Source organism: Argentina silus (assembly GCF_951799395.1).
Source record: "Argentina silus genome assembly, chromosome: 1".
NCBI classification, from domain to species: Eukaryota; Metazoa; Chordata; class Actinopteri; order Argentiniformes; family Argentinidae; genus Argentina; species Argentina silus.
Genome location: NC_139655.1, coordinates 29733704 through 29753081, shown reverse-complemented (window position 1 = coordinate 29753081; position 19378 = coordinate 29733704). Strand labels below are relative to the sequence as shown.

At 47.1% G+C, this 19378-nt stretch overlaps 1 protein-coding gene across 1 annotated transcript; it reads right to left on the bottom strand.

The window, feature by feature from the left end:
- Positions 1–248: 248 nt before the first annotated feature.
- On the bottom strand, positions 249–18145 carry pde7a (phosphodiesterase 7A). Its single transcript, XM_083674146.1, is given in 13 exon segments — positions 249–2198; positions 2341–2421; positions 2549–2645; positions 2819–2963; positions 3177–3268; positions 3377–3471; positions 3474–3507; positions 3696–3892; positions 4497–4560; positions 4763–4914; positions 6286–6375; positions 8003–8063; positions 17122–18145. Coding segments are annotated over 13 exon segments (1515 nt in total). The 5' UTR covers positions 17260–18145; the 3' UTR covers positions 249–1929.
- Positions 18146–19378: the final 1233 nt, after the last annotated feature.

Sequence of the window (19378 nt, the reverse complement as noted above, 5' to 3'; positions counted from 1 at the left end):
AACCAGGCTGTGTGAGCTTGAAATATGATATCGTTGTGTCCATTAAACGTAAAATCTAAATCTGAAAGTCACCTCAAGATAACGTCTTAGGTAAATAGTTAGTTTGGAGATAACAGTACCCATGGAAGTTCATCGACCCTTCTGAGAGATTACTTCTACCTTTTGTCTTGATTTTTCAGTTGTAAATCATATTTGAATAAGTAAGGCCTCATTATGACTCCAACATCAATGGATAAAAGAGTCAAAGGTCATGTCAACTGGTTTTATTAATCAAAATTTAACTGCAACAGGCATGTATCAAAAGGTCAATACGGCAAAGCCTTTACAAAATGGCTTGACACTGAAGTCTTCTTCCCAAAATGGCTGTCGCGACAAAATGTAAACAGTTTTATCAACAGACTTACAGCAAATATACAAATCAGCTAAAATAAGAAAAGCACCTGTAATCGTTCAAAATGTCAACACACACACAAACACATTTTGTGCCATCTGTACAGAATCAAAAAAGACAACCCCAAAAAATTAGGAGATGGAATGTTCAAAGTCACTCATCCGGTTTGTTTCCATATATTAAAAAAAAAGGGTTGAACGAAAGGCAAAGGGATCGGACAGTGCATCAAGAGGACAAGCACACCATGCACTTCATGGGAGTAGTAGTAGTAGTAGTAGTAGACGTAGGAGTAGGAGCTGGTTTGGTCACTTAGCGTAGTTGTGTGCATAGTTATAAGGCATCGGTAGAGTCATCCTCCAGGTCGCATGTGGCTATGAGAGACATTCTGGAGACGGGGAGAGAGTCTCCTTTAGTAGAAGTAAACAGCCAGACAGCTACCTCGAACAGGAACCTTGCTTCCTACAGTACAGTACTCTCTCTTGGCAAAACCCTGAGCGAGTTGACTTGCGTTGGAGTTTCACATGAGACGCATGGTGTGCTATGACAAAGAATGACTGATCCAGGGAGTGGGGGGAGGCACAGGTCTCCGTGCTCTGCCATCACTGCAAGAGCAACGCTTCTTCATTCATCACCTTCTAGAACACCAGGTAGAGTGTGAAGTTCTAGAATGCATTTGTAGAGTAGTCTCGGGTCACTAGTTCTCTCAGAATACAGGTTGTGTGTCCAACATTGTCACCGTTTAGGAGTGCAAGGAGGAGAGAAATACAATGGAGCACAGCTGGCGCTTCCTATGGCATCTGGTGTGTCTGTCTGAGTCTTTGCTCATAGGACTTCAGCAGAAGGGCGACAGTTCAAAACGCAAGTGGTTCTTTTCGCATCTGTGCTTTGAAGGCAAATCGCGGAGCCGACATGATTCATTGAAAGGGACAGAAACAACAGACAGACAGAGACATTTGTAAACAGTCTTCATAGAGGCAGCAAAAGGACTGGGCTTGTCACATTATTATTCTTTTTTTTACATGAGGAGGAAGATTCGTTACGAATGCATCAACACACAGGGCACCTCTGTGTAGTCTTTAAGAGAGCCTCTCCTCTGAACACTCAAGGTATTTCCTACAAAACATTGTTTGTAAATGGCACTTCACAACCAGATGAGTGTACAGTACTCTTCACTCATGTTATTCCCTTAGATTCGCCATCCAAATAGTGGTGTGTTCAATTAGTAATGCCAAAACTACCGAGGACAAATAAATAAAATAAGCAAATAACAGAAAATACAGCAGTAGCCAAATGAGGTATCTATGTATTGCTCTGTCAATGAAAGGAATTAAAATTAAATAAATTAAATAAAATCAGTGGTTTGTCAAGATGGAAGGCAAAAGCAACAAAACATAAGTAAGGTCTTAGGTCCGGGTGGGGCAGTAGGGTGGTGCAGTCTGTACTTATCCCCCCCACCTGCCCCACCCTATCCCCAGTGTGTGGCGAGGCTGTGAGGCCAGGGGTTAGGGCTTAGGGGGTCAAAGGGCAAACGTGGAGTGTCAGGACTCTCTGGTTCCCTGAGGTATTTCTTTGGAGTTGGTTTCTCCCGTGGCTGTTGCCGTAGCGCCGTCTGGCTCGGCAGAGGCAGCTGTGGCTTGTGTTGCCGTGCCGACGGGGCCAGGCTCCGTCTCCTCTGAGCTGGATGTCTGCAGCCCGCTCCAGCTGGCCTTGTTCAGCCCCATGTGGCCCAGCATGGTCTGGGACAGGCGCGTGTCAGAGAACCGGGCCCACTCGGCAAACAACGGCTCCACCACATACGTCATGAAGCCTGGACACACACACACACACACGTAAGGGTGAGACCATGTTCCATTGCATCTCATTAGGTGTAAAGTGGAGGCTGAGAGGGTGGCTCTTGTACAGGTCTGGAAAGATCCTGCCACAGACAGTTCTACAAGTCCTAGTCTTACCGATCTGAATGTTGCCAACGGAGCTGGCCTGGCTGTCACACAGTGGGCTGACTTCAAGTTTGTGCTTCTTCTCAATGTCTCCTACAGAGGGACAGAAAACAGAAAACACACATTTTGATCAAGGGGGGGAATGAGAGGAGCAGGCAGTCAAGTGGAACAACAACAAGACTGAGAATGAGTGAGAACATGAGAGGGGAGAAGAGGGTACCTTGATGGAAGAACTCCTCTGTCACTTTCTCACTCCACTGTTTACTGAGCTCCCAGGGCCTGCAGGGGTTGCAGATGTCTGCACACTTCAGAGCCATCTGCAGAGGGTTACAATGGTTGGTTAGAACCCCCCACAGTTTCCTCAGGCACAACTGTACGTCTATGACACGGCTGGTAAGAGCCACAATGGTTGGTTAGACACCCCCCCCCCCCCCCCCCCCCCAGTTTCCCCAGGCACCACCGTTTGTCTATGGCCCAGCTGGTAACTGACCTGCAGGAGGAAGTGGCGGTGGCTGGCGTTGCTCAGGCAGAGGTCCTCCTGGTCAAGGTGTGTACGGAACTTGGTCAGGTACTCATTCTGTCGGCTGATATCGGTGGCCAGGATCAGAGAGCCCAGCTGTCTCTCCATGTTCAGGCTGAAGAGTCAACAAACACAGCAAACAAATTCAATAAATCGTGATACTATAATGTACACTTCAATGTCTATGACTAAATGCTAATGAAAGCTAGTATATTCTGATAATCAACAATCTTTAGATGAGTACTGTGCCCGCAACCAACAACAGAATTGGCCTAATCTTTGACTCAAGTAGCACAGGTAAAGAGTAAAGAGTTACTGTTACACTGACCTGTCCTCAGCAGGCAGGTGAGAGAACAGGTCGGTCTCTCTGAGCAGGCCCACCGCAGACCTCCAGTGGTGGTTCTCCAGAACCGAGGTATTCTACACGTGCACACACACACACACACACACACACACACACATAAACATCATTATTATCGTTAAATGGCTACCACCACAGGAGAATTTGACAGTAGGAGCCTCTCCTACCCTGTAGAGTGTGGCCAGGTAGTGGTTGGTCTTGATGAGGAAAGGCTGGTTGACCCCGGGGTGGTCCAGGTCATGAGTGGCGGCCGCTAGCAGGCCAGCAGGATGTCACAGGCAGTGAGAGACTTGGCGAGCTACACACACACACACACACACACACACACACACACACACACACACACACACACAACTGGTGAAAGGTGTATCAAGTGGAATTCAAGTAATTCAAGTCCAGTCCACCTCACTGATACATGCATTTCCAGTCCACCTCACTGATACTAGCCTGTCTGTGTCTCTCTCTGTGTCTGTCTGTCTCTCTCACCTTGGGTTCTCGTAGGTAGCAGTACATGGCCTGAGTGACATCGGCAGCGTGGACAGCGTTGTGGTAGGGGTTGTGGCTGTGGTAGTCCTCCTGAACCATCACTAGGAACCTCCACAGCTTCACCATGTCCAGCTGGAACAGCTCAATCAGCCCATACTGGTTAAACAGGTGCAAGGTCAGGGTGACCAGACTGTTTCCTGGAGAGAGGGAGTGATAAAGGGATGATATTGTCAGTTATGTCCTACATCAGATAGATGAGAGAGATGAGGAAGGAAAAAGACCTGTATACAATTGTTTATGAGGGAATATGTTGCACACATTGAAATAAGGTAGGAGATAAGAGGTGATCATTCACAATCATTCACCCTAACCAATAATCAGTATACTCCTTATACTATGGGCCATAAGACCAATGGTCAGGACCATTTCAGGTTTGTGGAAAAAAAGGTGATCTTTTGTTGTGGTTGTGGGGTACTGCATTTTGATGCACATCACGTTTGTCACAAAGAAGGGGGGTTTCCTCATTCCTCAGTTTGCAAGTCAAACAGCAGAGGGCGCCAGTGTCTAGAAATGTCCTGCTGAGTTGGGAAGAGTACTGTGTGCGCAGTAATGTTGCCAGCACTGTATCACTTCTGCTGCTGTGATGATGACAATACAAAGACCTGGGTGAGGCTTACATGGGAGAGACGCACACACACACACACACTTACTTACTTAGTGGCCATATTCATACATTGATGCACATATTTCAAAAGGGAGGGACATTTCATTAAAAAAAAAAGGAAAAAAAAATAAACATACCGTTCGTTAATCTGTTGAAGAGGAAAATGTCAAAATTCCAGGTCCCCACCTTTTCCAGCATGCACTGTAGAAGAAAGCAACACATGTGAGTGTACGACAGAGTGAAAAACCATCCCAATGTAGCATTCTACTATCACATATTTACACGTCATTTACACTAGATCAGAGTCAATACAAGTGTCTCAGTATTGGTATGTATGTATGTATGTATGTATGTATGTATGTATGTATGTATGTATGTGTGTGTGTGTGTAAGGTGGTCAGACCTTGGCCTGGCCAGTGTAGTCCTCGTCCAGGAAGGGGAGGGGGTTCAGGTGGGGCGTTCCCCGGAGCAGACGAGACGAGCGGAGGTACCTCTGGAAGCTCAGCAGCCTGCCGATCCTCCTACCAGATACTGCCGAACCTGAGCCGGGGCGGGCTGCACACACATACACAGACACACACACGCACACGCGCACACGCACAGACACAAAGAGAGAGTGAGAGAGAGAGAGAACATGGCTTATTCAGACAGGATGTGATGTTCAGAATGTTGTGAAAAGAGGGACAGAGTGTATAGACCAAACATAGTTCCCTGTTAAATATGATGGAGGGATGTCTGTTGTGGGACACAGAACATGAGGGCTGAATGGACAGGAGAGGTTCCTCTCAGATCAGTGGGAAAGGCAAGGATGAAAGGAGGCCATCTACGTATTGAGGCAAAGCAATGGAGCCATTCATAGAGACCAGGGGGGGACTCTGTGTCTTCATGTACGGCCTTTCTTAGGCTTCCACACTAAAGCCCAGGGGCGTATGTATGTATTCCAAAGATATTTATTTGAATGACTATTTGAACTAGCTTGAACTGTTATAGAATAGAATAAGTGAGTAAGAGTGAACTCACTAACTGAACTGAAAGAAACAACAGAATCATTGAATAAGAATGAGAGAACAGAACAAAACAAATGATTGATGGATACTGCATTCCTGTGAGGTCAGTGGATTTAAGGCTATGAACTCCACTATTGCCAGAGTGTGCGCATACACACACACACGCATACACACACACACGCATACACACACACACGCATACACACACACACACACAGGCACACACACACGCACTCACACACGCACTCACACACACTGCTGACACAGCCGCCCACCCATAAGCCTACTGCCTGGATACACACACACACACACACCAGTTACAAGTCGTGCTTTGTCAGTGGCCACACACACACACACAGCCTGGAAAAGCCATGGTCCCACTCCGGAAGCACGTCAGCATTCCGAGGAAGGCCATGAGTTGAAACCAGGAAGTGAGTACACACGGAGTCAGTGTCTGTGTCTGGACTGACTGGACCGGGGGAGTCATACTGACTGGACCGGGGGACTCATACTGACTGAAGCCGGGTTCACGTTCAGTGTTGGGGTTAATTCCAGTCAAAGCATAGAGTGATTTGAAAACTCAATTCATGAAACTGAAATTCATTCACGCATGAGGAACTTTCTAAATGTCACCTCAATTCGGGAAATAAAAGAGGAATGTCCCCAACCTGGTTCCAAATCAGTACACAAATACACACTGTGAGGGAAAGAGGGTTTCTTATCAGTGTGTGAAATAAACAAGCTATGCGGAAACATCCATCCATCCATCCATCCATCGGTCTGGCGTAAACAGATGAGGCGTTAAGAGGCTCAGGTTGTAGCCAGCCAGGTAGTGCGGGTGTTCTATCTCTCAGTCAGGGTGGCAAAGCTAGGTATCTATTGTTGTTGTTGTTGTTGTTGTTGTTGTCGTCATACTCACAGTGCAGAGTCCTGAAATCGACGTACAGGTACGGGTGGGAGCCTCTTCGTTCTGGTTCAAACCCAACCTGGCTTCTCACTCTCACATCTCCTGGAGGGAAACAACACACACGTCCTCAAGAGACATGCCGCTGGGCAGGGACAGCTCACGCTCTCACACACGTTCATACACGCCTTCACACATGTCCATACACACACAACAACAAACATAGTGACATAGTCTCTCAACAGCTGGTCTACTCTAGTGTTAGTGCTCTACTACACCCGTAGTAGGAGAAGCAGGAGGGACGGACACCCAGGCCTGTGCTTCTTCATACCTAGGCCAACCTACGCAGAAGAGCACTGAGAGGATGGTGCTGCTATGGCACTGGCCCAGGCAGGCAGGCAGGCAGGCAGGCAGGCAGGCAGGCAGGCAGGCAGGCAGCCCAGGCGGTTCTGATGTTAGATTAGTCATTCAGCAGTGCTGTCATTCAACAGATGGCTCTCTACAACACAGTACAGTGGAATGGCAATCTCACAGCATGGCACTACCTCCGGACTGATTTCTGTGTATGTGTGTGTGTGTGTTGTATGCGTTGATCAAATCAAACCATACAGTTTTTCTCTCTCTCTCTCTCCCTCCATCTCTCTCCCACCAGCTTGTTACTTACGTGAGAGCAGCTGTTTGAATATTACACAAGTAATAATAACAAATAATACTATGCATTCATATAAAACCCACAGATGATTTGAAGTACTCTTTGCCCAAATCAATTGTCAAAGTGGGTGAGTCAAGCTTCATGCTTGAGCAAAACAGTAAACCATGGAACGTTAGTAAAACAATAAGCCACAGCTGCAAACAGCAGCAGGCATCTAATCTCTCAAAGGAGTAGCACAGGCAGAACAAGAAGAATAACTTCCAGAAGAAACTACGTGGGCTTGCGCAGTCTTATTCTTTGGTTCACTGACAGAACAACACTAACCTGATCAGGAAATACCGGCTCCTAATTAAACTGTTAACTGTCTGCGGCGTTAGCATCAGGCTACTCAGGAAGCGGCACACAAAACAAGTAAACCCAAAGCAAAGTCCTAAGATAAGATAAGCAAGATAAGCGCTTTATCATTATCCATACACTAACCATAAGATACCCAGTGGCAATGGCTTCTGAGGAGATACCCTGTATGGAATCTGCCATGACCGCACGCCCTGTTGACTCACCATGGGTACAACGTCTCTCCCCCCCACACATGCAGTCTAATCTGGCTGGTAGATGGTGGGAGGACTCCCTGTGGTGCGTCCGGTAGAAGCAGAGTAGACCCCTGGCATACACACAGAGGGCCAGAGCATTCCACAAGCCTCTCTACCCAGCGGGGGGGAACTCAACTGTAAACCTCTGCCTCACTAAATCTGATCAAAATACTAGGGGAAAAAAAAAAAAAGGCTTAAATACTGGTGAAGCAGACTTTTGGTCATGGAGAGATTATCAAAATGGCCAGGGATTGGCCGTTTTGAGTCACCGTGCACAGGCTACGAGTCCCTCTCCATCTCTCAATCCATCCACCCATCTATCTATCTATCTATCCAGCTGTCCATCTTCCAATCTCACTGGCAAGCCCAATAACATATCAACAGAAGATTAACCTCTCATTTCCCTCATTTACTTGAGAGCTAAATTGTGTGTGCGTGCGTGTGTGCTGGGGGGGGGGGGGGGGGTGTTGTGACAGTGGGCAGTACTTACCTAGCATACGAATGTAGAGGGCCGTTTGATCCGAACTGTCATAGGAGATAGCCCCTCGTCTCTGGAGGGGGGAGAGAGAGAGAGAGAGAGAGAGAGAGAGAAAAGAGAAATGAACAATCAGCCAAAAAAGGATAAAAACATAAAGACTACTACCTTCAGTGAATCAGAGCAACGTTACTTTGACCAAGTCATATACGTAGACAGAGAGACACAAGAGGAATGGCATCAAATACTAGACACGTTGGTCGGAATCCGAACTCGAGGTCCGTGTGCGTAGCTCCCATCGTCGCGTAAACTGACATCACTGCAAGATTTATGCAAATCTTGGAGTGACGCGCGCCCACCCTTTGAGATTCACGGCGTTCTGTTCTGTTTGAGTTGACACGTTAAAACTGATAAAACCACGTTTCACCGCAGTATCTATCACAACAGCGCGATAAGACACAGAATGTTCCCATTTTTACCAGGGTGTGTGAGAAACACACACATGCTGCACACGTACGCACGCACTCACTCACGCGCACACCGGTTCCATGAGCATTCACCTAGTAAATGGCAGTGCAATTCCTGTGGGACATTAAGGCACAATACAACTAACACGACACCTAGGAATTTGGGAACAGTTGTGTACGGCCTTACCCAACAACTTGCACGAGACAAACAAATGGGCCAAAGAAGCCTGTATACAAGCTTGATTGAGAAGCTGGTCAACCCCCAGAGTTGGCTTCACTCGGTGGGAAACCCTGTAGCGTGTCTCCAGGGGGAACATAGGAGAGAGGCTGAACAGTACAGTAGCAAAGAAAACCTTATTGAGTTAATCGCACCTCATTTCCTTCTGTAATAGGCTCCTCTCGACCAGTGAAGTTAGAGCAAAGCAGCTTGGTGATTACTGAAGAAGCAGACATACACTCACGTTCTGTGGGCTTACTGAGCACGCAAGAGCAGAGGAGGGGGGGGGGGTTACTGGGCAAGCAAGAGCAGAGGGGGGGGGGTTACTGGGCAAGCAAGAGCAGAGGAGGGGGGGGGGGGGGGGTTACTGGGCAAGCAAGAGCAGAGGAGGGGGGGGGGGGTTACTGGGCAAGCAAGATAGGACGAGAGTGACAGCGAAGGGGGGAGAGAGAGTAGAGAGAGAGAGAGAGAGGGTGAAGAAAGAAAGTGTGTTTTAACAAGCCTGAGATGGAGAGACAAAGGGAGGTAGAAAGGTCATTCGTTATGACTGGAACTGAGAGACAAGTAGGGAGGAGCATCATAGTGAGTTTGTGGAACTTAACTCAGCTTTACAAGACAAGGAGGATGCAGGGTCTTCCTATGCTTCATCCGTACAAAGGCCTAGTCCTGTAACTAAGTGTCTGGCCTGACTCAGCAAGTTGCTATAGAACTCAGCAAGTAGCACGAGAAAGGACATGATGCACAAATGCGCGCGTGCGCGCACACACACACACACACACACACACACACACACACACACACACACACACACACACACACACACACACACACACACACACACACACACACACACACACACACACACACACACACACACAGCTGATCCTTGCTGGGCTGGTGTGTTGGCATACACCTCTCTATGCAGCTCACACCCATGGCAGGAGGGAGGGAGACTCCAGGCCTGGTCTCCCCCATGGTGCTGCCCTCCCCTGGGGCCGCCCCCCCCCTTCCCTCTCCTCCCCTTCCCTCCCCTCCGTCCCCTCCCAGCATGCTGGCTGGCTCTCTCTCTCTCTCTCTGGGCTCAGGCCCGGTCGGGGTGTCCCCAGATGGCACACCACTCTGCCTGTGACGCCAATCGGCTCAGCCAATTTGCATACATGATTTTTATCCATTACCATTCTCTCCAGCTCTTTTTTTTTCTTCTCTTTCTCCCTTTTCCCTCTCTCATCCCCTCTGGGCTCTCCTCTCTCTTCTCTCTCTTCTCTCTCTCCTCTCTCTGTCTCTCTTTCCTCTCTCTTCTCTCTCTTCTCTCTCTGTCTCTCTTTCCTCTCTTTTCTCTCTCTTCTCTCTCTGTCTCTCTTTCTTCTCTCTCTTCTCTCTCTCCTCTCTCTGTCTCTCTTTCCTCTCTCTTCTCTCTCTTCTCTCTCTTCTCTCTCTCCTCTCTCTTCTCTCTCTGTCTCTCTTTCCTCTCTCTTCTCTCTCTTCTCTCTCTGTCTCTCTTTCCTCTCTCTTCTCTCTCTTCTCTCTCTGTCTCTCTTTCCTCTCTCTTCTCTCTCTTCTCTCTCTCCTCTCTCTTCTCTCTCTCCTCTCTCTTCTCTCTCTGTCTCTCTTTCCTCTCTCTTCTCTCTCTTCTCTCTCTGTCTCTCTTTCCTCTCTCTTCTCTCTCTCCTCTCTCTTCTCTCTCGAATGAAAAACAAAACGCTTTGAAGCCATATTCTCCCACAATGCAACTGATAACGACTGTAAACATTTTTTATTTTTTTTAAATAAACGTCAACTCACACAGTGGGAAAGGGGTTTATTGGCGCAAAAATACTGCATTATAACAGGTTGGAACTGAATGTGACAAAAACATATTTTAAAATAATGTTGCGTGCTACTCATGTGCTACTTTGATTCAGTTCCCGTCTGGAAGTGCTGTTTTACTATTGAAGATGTTGTGTCTGTCTGCAACCATTTAATTACCATTGTCACTGATACACACGCTGTAACTACTCCTTAAACCAAGATAAGGAACAGGGTGTGTCCTCCATTGACGTAAGCAAGCACAGGCACACACACACGCGCACACACACACACACACACAGTTTGGGTGTGTCTCTCTCACTCTGACCCTGTGTGTCCTCTAAACTCACATGACGGGGGCCAATCCAAAGCTAATATTTTACCGGCTAGCAAACAGCTTGAATCATCATGGGTAATCTGCCGAGCTGTATTTTACTGTCAACAGCCCCCTGTGTTTACACACATCGCCGGCGGTTAGCGTGTGAGTAATATGGACCGTGTGTGTGTGTGTGTGTGATGGGGTGGGGGGGGGGCTTGGTGCCATGAGGCGAATAGCTCAGTCATACTCACATGGGCAGAGCACAAGGCTGGCACTGAGCTTGGTGAAGGGCAAAGTAACCTGCACTGCTAGAGCCCACCCCTTCCACCCCTTCCACGCCTCACTGCACGCGCACACACGCACGCACACACACACGGTTGGCACTGATGTGGGTATAGCTCTTTGAGGGATGGCATAATCAAAGAGATGGTGGTAGGACCACTTTATCAATGTCACAGTGCGGGGGGGGGGGGGGGGTCACCTGCGCCCAACCGAGCCGCTGTCTTACTACTATCACACACACACACAGTCAACTGGCAGGCGTTTCCTTATAGAGAGACCCGACGTGTTCATGCATTGCAACCCACCCTCTCACTCATTCCATTCTCTATCCCTTTCCCTGAAATGTGACCTCATTCACTTCCCCTCATTGATTGACCAGGAACAGCCTGGTGCGTCCCGTTAGGAACCCCCTCCTAGCCCCAAGCTTATACTAATCTAACGCGTTTTAATAGCCTAGTCTAGCGTGGCGTAGCCTTCTGCTGCCAGGATTAACCTCTACGACAGAGGTCGGGACCAATAGTGAACACACAGGCCCTGGTGTCAGACTGAGACAGTCCTTATCAGTCAAATCACCACCAGGCCCCCAGGGCGCCCCTCCCCCACGGCAAGCAGGGGTCACTCTGTTGGGGGTTCAAAGGTCACAGGTGACAGGAGGACAGACCCTTCAGGCCTGGCCTGGGCCGTGTGACTCTTTCCGTCAGACACTGCCGCTTGGGGTCGGCGGCGATTGTAAATGTTTGACAGTATTTTATAACTCCAAAGAGATCAAAAGACGCAAAACCCACACCGAGTCATGTGACTGTCTGAACAAAAAAAAGGTGTGTCTACAGTGTGCCTTCAGTCTGCAGCAAGTGTTGGTGTTGTTGTAGTGAATGTTTGTTTAAGCCAGACCACGGGTAGGCGGCTATTACTAGAACCTAAACATACATCCGTCAACAGCCTGACTGAAACCACCCCCCCCCCCAAAAAAAAAAAACCCCATCCCTAACCAAAACGACCGAAAGTCGCCGACACCTCTCAGATAAACTTGATGAGATGCCGGGTCTAGGGCCCTTACGTTGGAGTTCAACAGAGTCTAGTGTATTCTGTTCCCTCGCACACAGACTTCCCTGTTTTAGCCACAGTGATAAACCGCTACTTCCTCATGTCATAAAAAAACCAGAGGGTTCTCGCTGAGGACATCCCATAGACAAGACAGTACGGGTCAAACTAAGGAGGAAGCCAGCAGTACTCCTATAAACTCTGACATATCAGCCACACACATACGGACGCACACACGGACACGCACACACACACACACACACGGACACGCACACACGCACACACGGACACGCACACACACATACATACGCACACACAGACACACAGTCTGTAAACTCACAGAGATAAAAAGCAGCTGGACTCAGCACAGATTCATAAACTGAAAGCTTCCTCCTGAGTTATGGCCTCTTGCTGTGCAATGCTCTGTAGCGGGATGGCACATTCCAGTAAGTGAGTGCTAGGCCATAAACCTGGTCTTTACTGCACAGGTTGTACGTGTGTGTGTGTGTGTGCCAGCCGCTGCTTACAAAGCCACAGATTGCGTCTACCTGTTTTATGGGCACACACTCCACTCCAGCACACTCTGGGGTCTGTGAGGGCATTAGGAGGACCAGAATGGCCCAGAGGGGTAGGAGAGAGGCTGGGCAGGGAACGAGCTGGTGGTGTCACAGCAAACACGCTCCCCTCTCACTTAAAGACCCGGGGTGGCGAGCAGAGCAGAGGCATTATTGTCAGCCAGTAATAACACATCTGCAACCAGTGCTTTTTTACTGGTCCGGAGAAGTGTCATAAACTCATTTAACGTTTATTATTTTTTTCGTTTTTTTGGGGGTTTTTTGAACACAGAGAGGTTTAAAGAGCCTTGTATAAATGTTCTCTTAGCAGTGCTCTATCAAACCACAGGGGGGGGGGGATTTTTGTGTTGCCACCAGACCCCCCCCCCCCCACACACACACACACACACACACACACACACTCCACATCAATGCCAATCTTCCCCAGCTCATTGCTGCAAATGAGAAGGTCTTCTAGATCACCTTACCCAGTGAAACAACGGGTCAAACGATTAAAAAAAGGACTGAAACAAAGCCAACAGTCAGCGCCTGGAGAAAGACAACTACACCCTGACACACTCCCACACGACAGCCAAACGTTAGCCTGAGCACAAACACACGGCAACAGACGTCAGTTTGACCTTATGCTATATCAGTTGCGGTGTTGATGTGTACCGCCGCCTTCTCACGGGCTACTCAACACTGCAGCACAACAACAGAATGGTCATGTGACAGGGGGGCCCCTCTGAGAGAGAGAGAGAGAGAGAGAGAGCTCATCTGTCTGCATAGCTAAACAACACAGAGAGAGAGGGAGCGCAGTGATCTGCATAGCTAACAACCAAGAGAGAGACAGAGAGGGAGAGAAAGAGAGAGGGAGCTCAACTGTCTGCATAACTAAACAACCGAGAGAGAGAGAGAGAGAGAGAGAGAGAGAGAGAGAGAGAGAGAGAGAGAGAGAGAGAGAGAGAGAGAGAGTGAGTAACAGTCTGCATCGCTAAACAACCAAGAAAGAGAGGGGGGGGGGGAGAGAAAGAGAGAGAGAACAAATGAAAAAGGGCCTACATTGGCTAAACAGCCTTAGGCTGAGGATGCAGGGAGTATATACTGTCAGGTTTGTTTGGATCCTGTTCAAATACAAATCCCCCCCCCCCCCAAAACCCTGCAAGAGTGAGGTTCTGAAATGAAAAGTCCCCCTTTGTTCATTGCAGTTAAGGCCTATTTCACAAACTATTTGTTTTTATTCTGGCCATGTAGGGGTTAAAGTTGCATGGTTGTGAAACACCAGGCTCCGAACAGCTCCTTCAGCATTCTTACCACATCCTGAACTACGTCAATCCGACGTCACAGCGTGAAACCCTTATCGCCCCAGTGAAGATCAACAAACTTAAAACTCCCTCAAAAATGTGCACTATTGTACACTCCCAGAGCCACTCGTCTGATCTGTCCTACAGAAAAACAAGCAGCCGTTATCTCCCCCAGTTTGCGTAGCGAGCTGTATAATATTATGCAAATCTCTTTTTCCTGTCGTAAATCAGCATGTGACTAACCGCTCTCATCAATACTGTGTATCTGTTTACATATTGATTTTTATATCTCGGTTACACAAAACATTACAAAAAGTCAATTGCACAGTCTTTTTCAGAGAGGAGGTGTGTGTTACTGAGATCAATCGATGCCACAGGCACAGACAGGCACACGGCATTGAGAGCTTACCAAGGCCCTGCAGTGGGCTAGAACAATGTGGACCGCCACTCACACACAGCAATGCCATCCCAAAAACTCTGGAGTGCGTGCGTGTTTTCCCCAAAACTCTGGAGAAAGACTGTGAGTGTGCATGTGTGGGTGCGTGTGTGCGTGCATGTGTGGCATGTGTGTGTAATGCAAACCACATGATCAAATGACTGTGTCCTCCTACTCTTTGTCCTGTACACCAGGACCTTTCATAGTGTGTGCCAAGATAATGTCTATTTCACTTCTCGGGTGCACACTGTGTTTACAATCCACTTGGACGTATCCAAAAGTGAGACCTAGCATACATGTACATAAATGAAGCCTTTTATTCCATGTCGCTGCTGCCATTGTCCATTTCAACTGCTACGCCTCTACTAGAGCATATTTCACACCCATTCACATGGATATTCTTGAGCACAAAAAACACATTCTTCTCTGACTTCATCTTTTCTTGAACCCTACTCCTTAGCCCTCTGTTTACAAGAGGAAATGTCTTCATCTGACAGAGAGAGAGAGAAACAAGAGAGTCAGAGAAAAAGAGGGACTGAAACTCAGGCCATCTGTGAGTTTGGCAGAGAGCCAAACCACTGCCCCCAGAGCCTGGGCACATGTTTAACTGCCCCCAGAGCCTGGGCACATGTTTAACTGCCTCTCTCTGCAACAGTAGTCTGTCTCTGCTTCCACAAACAACAGTGCAGTGGAACCACACACAAAAACACAGCAGCCACAGAGGAAAGACAATGTTTAGAGAGAGCAAGTAATTGCTCTATGGCAAGGAGTGTGTGTGTGTGTTTACTGTCCGTGTGCTGTGCTAACCGTGTACAGTATGTGTGTGCGTGCGTGTGCATGTGTGTGTGTCTGCTAAGGTTCACCCCAGTAATGTATTCAAATACGACCGCCAATTTAAACATAAAGACAAGGGAAAGAAATACCTTGCAGCCGAAATAGCCACAATCATAACTTTCCATCTTTTTGTTATTGTTTTTGCAATAATACATTATTCCAAGGGGGATACGTCTTTACCGGGTAGGCCTACTAGCACTTATCTAAACCTTATAATTCAATATCACCTGACAAAAAAATAGCATGCAAATGCAGCCATTGTTTCATGGGAACCCCACTTAACACTACAAAGCCTGTTGCTTGTTGCAAGTGTGCCATTTTCCACAACAAAGGAGCCCAAGGAGAACACACAGTCCCACCGCTAGCGAATGAGTTTTGGCCCACTCAAGAGAAACAACAGGCAAACATGACCCAGAAACATAATAGTATACAGTCTGTGTTTGTACACAATAACGGGGGGGGGGGGGGTGATCTTGTGCTGCGCTGAGCTGGGGGTTCTCCTGGGGGTCTCGGGGCGTCCGCTCCGCCCTGTGTGGGGGGTCTGTGAAGTTGAGTCCGTCACAGTGCACTGCTCCAGAAAAGGACTGCTAATGTGAGACACAGACAACAGAACCTTCCTCTATACCACAATCCCCCTCTAACACACACACACACACACACACACACACACACACACACACACACATCACTTCCAGGGTAGAACACAAAGGCCTGTAGTGATGGATGAGGGATGGAAGGATGGATAGATAGATAATTGAATGAAGCCTTTCTGGTCAATCTATTCCACACCACCTGAGAGCCCAAGTGAACCCCAGAACATTGAGAGTACGAGCTGTATATCAGTCTTTTGGTGTGTGTGTGTGTGTGTGTGTATAGTGGGGGGCTGTAATGGTGTGGAATAGTGTTTGAAAACAGACACACATGGGTGGTTATGTGGAGCAGTGTGCTTGACAAAAGGCAAATGGATGGCCCACCAAAGGGACCCACACTCAACTGTGTCTCAATGCTTGGTTAATGTGTTTGAGATGCTTTGGAATGCTATGGGAGTGTTGTACAAGAGTAGGATCAGGAGAGCTGATGTGAACAGATCAAATGGACACAATTATTCTGTAAAATGGCTCCACTATCAACCACCAACAAGATAGTGACGTGGATGTCCTCTATGTTGATGGGGGGGCACCTCCAAATCAACTCTGAAGATGTAAAGCCTCATGTATTGAACCCTAACCATCCTCGAGTTAAAATGATGCCCCCGGGATTTACAACCATTATCTATCTATCCATCCTTCCATCCCTCAACGATCTTGAGGGACTGTAACATTCTGCCTTTCACTAAAGTTTGCCTATAAAAGACACCGGAACTTTGAACTAAGCTTTAGTGCAAATCTGCAGAACTAGGACTAGGCAATACCATTATGAGAAATCAGGGACAGGGAGTTCAGACAGGGCTTTAATGATTTAACGTCACTCTGTAAATGTGTCTCGATTAGAACACACTAGAAGAACAAAAAGAACAGCGGCACGGTCCTCCTATACACATACTAGTCTCCCGAGACAGTTGTTAGTAACGGTAACATTGCAGGGCACTGTATTGCAACACTGTCTCTGCAACAAGTGTAATATTGTAACAATTCAGAAACTGTAGTTTGTTCACTGACAGGTTCATTTGTGGCCCTCATCATGCAAAAGTTGAGGATATTGACCTGCAGTAGCTGTGTAAGCTTCAGAATAGTAAACGACCACCTGAAAGATTCCCATGTCACTCGCATAGGTATGAGATTCCAATGAATGAAAGTACCCCTGGCATTATTTGTCAGCAAACGCATATAGTATCTGGGCAACACGGCGATGCGAGATCATTTACCTAAAAACGATGTGAAATAATGAGGTGTTACCTGTGACAGCTGTCGCGGGTCAGGGGCGCCGAACAGCGACGAGCTGGAGCTGAAACTAATGGCTCCCCTCCGGCTGAGTACATGCTTGGGTACCGGCCTGTCTAGAGGCAAAACCGGTAGCTGATAACATACTTCCATTGAACAAAGTCAGAGCTGGATCCAGTTCAAAATTCAAATAAAAAAATAAAGCAAATAAAAGCCAAATAAATGGTCAAAATAGGAAACAAAATGCAGGGGAATAAGAGGACTGGTTGCAAAGCCTCTTTTATTGTGGGGGGAAATCTGTAAATGCATGCGATGTAGGGTACTTCTTTTTGTTCTGGGAGACTTTCAACTTGTCCAAATCGCCGTCATTGATATCTATGTTTCTCTTTTCGTGTGTCTCGTTTGGTCCCATTCTCTTCTGATTTTAGTCATGCTGCTTCTGCCTTCGCTCCTTTCCTCCTGTTTCCACACAGAACCGGGCCCACAAGGACGAGGCCTCTATATTTATTGTATCTTTATAAAAACGCTTCCTCATTTTTTTCTCCAAAAAACTCCTCTCAGACGTGCTTCATCGTGACATGGCTCCGCAGTGTGTCCAAATCAAAACAAAAGGCACGACCACTTCAAAAATGATAGCTATCGATGTAAGGCTACAACACCGGTGGATGAAGTGAAATAAATCGTACAAGGAAAATAGCTATGTGAACTTGCCTTTCCACTGGCTCGGTGGTATTCATACAGATTTTCAGTGCTAGAAGAGACACTATCAACATGTATTCTGTCTTTTTTTCTCAATGCAAGCATTAACAGCACCCGTAATTCACCACACATCGGACTCACTCAATGCAGCAGCTGTGTTATAAAACAGAAAGTGTCCGGCTCAGACTCAGAGGGAAACCCAACGTCCATCTCATCCGAGCGCAGTGTCCAGCGTAAATATTGGCACGTCATGCAAAATGAAGGTAAAACAAAAGAGCAAAATGTGAACCAAGATACAACGATTTTCCTATAACTACCTAGCTATCTTCCTAAACATTATAGTCTGGTCTAGAGCACACAAACACCACCTGCCAGAGATGGAGCTGTTGGAACGCTTACAAAACGAACGCCCTTGTCCGATTTGTCCAATAGCGGCGTGACTACCAATGCCACATGTTTGATGATTGGGCAATGTTATATTATTAGGTTGTGACAGGCTACGCTATTGGCTAGACGTTCAGGGTAATCCCGAGACCGATTTGAGCAGTCGGACCTCCACAAGGGTATTCCACCGGGTTTGCCCTACAGCGGTCCACATCATTGCCTGTGATTACCTTTCGTGCATGAGTCATTCAGTTGTACTTGAGAAATGGGACACACTGCTTAGCAGTTTTCAACGTGAGGCGATATAGGAAAGCAACCGTTTAAAAAAAATAAAAAAATAAAAAATGTGGGAAATGTGGGAAACAAATGTTTATGTGTGTGAATGCTGGAATGTATGGCAGTTTTTTCACAATAACAAAACATATAATATTTAATTTGCAATTACTGTACAAAGACAATATTTATCTACCTTTACATAGTTGCCTATCTTCAAGTATTTTTGTCCATAAAGAATCATGAATGATGATGGTGGAGCCATCCTATAAAAAAAAAACGTTAAAAAAAACCCGTTATTTTCCCATCTTCCCATCGACTCTTAGCAAGAGACAACAATAATCTACGGTGACTCTGTCAATGAAAGTCGAGAACAGAAGTCATGTGAGACCTATTACGTTTTATGTCAGGCTGACCTACCATCTATTACCTGTCAGACGGAGGCTATTGTTGCTGTCATTTTCATTTTGGAGTAGCCTAATGCATTGCGACCACTTTTCTAAGAAGCCAAAGCATCATTCGTTGCAATTTCCCCGAAATGCTGCTCCCGAACCATCTTGAACATTTTTTTTATTAGAAGTTGTTGTCTTATGCAGGGGAGGATAATGGCGAGCTGTACCATGGCAACAGTAAGGCTGAATGCCAGTTGAATGCCATCCCTCCATCCCTCCATCCCTCCCTCCCTTCCATGGCTCTGAATGCAATTCCTCACAATCACACCCCCTGCCTTGAGGTCCTACATCTAATCCAGGCAACGGAGGCAACATTGTGGCAAAGTGTTCGGACAACTAGTCAGTCACCCACTGCGAAGGTTGAAAACTCATGATGGAGGAGCACCATATCGCCTTAAGTCATAGATTAGATATCCTTCAACTAGTGTTGCGTTAAGCAGTCATACATATTTGTGCATGTTTTT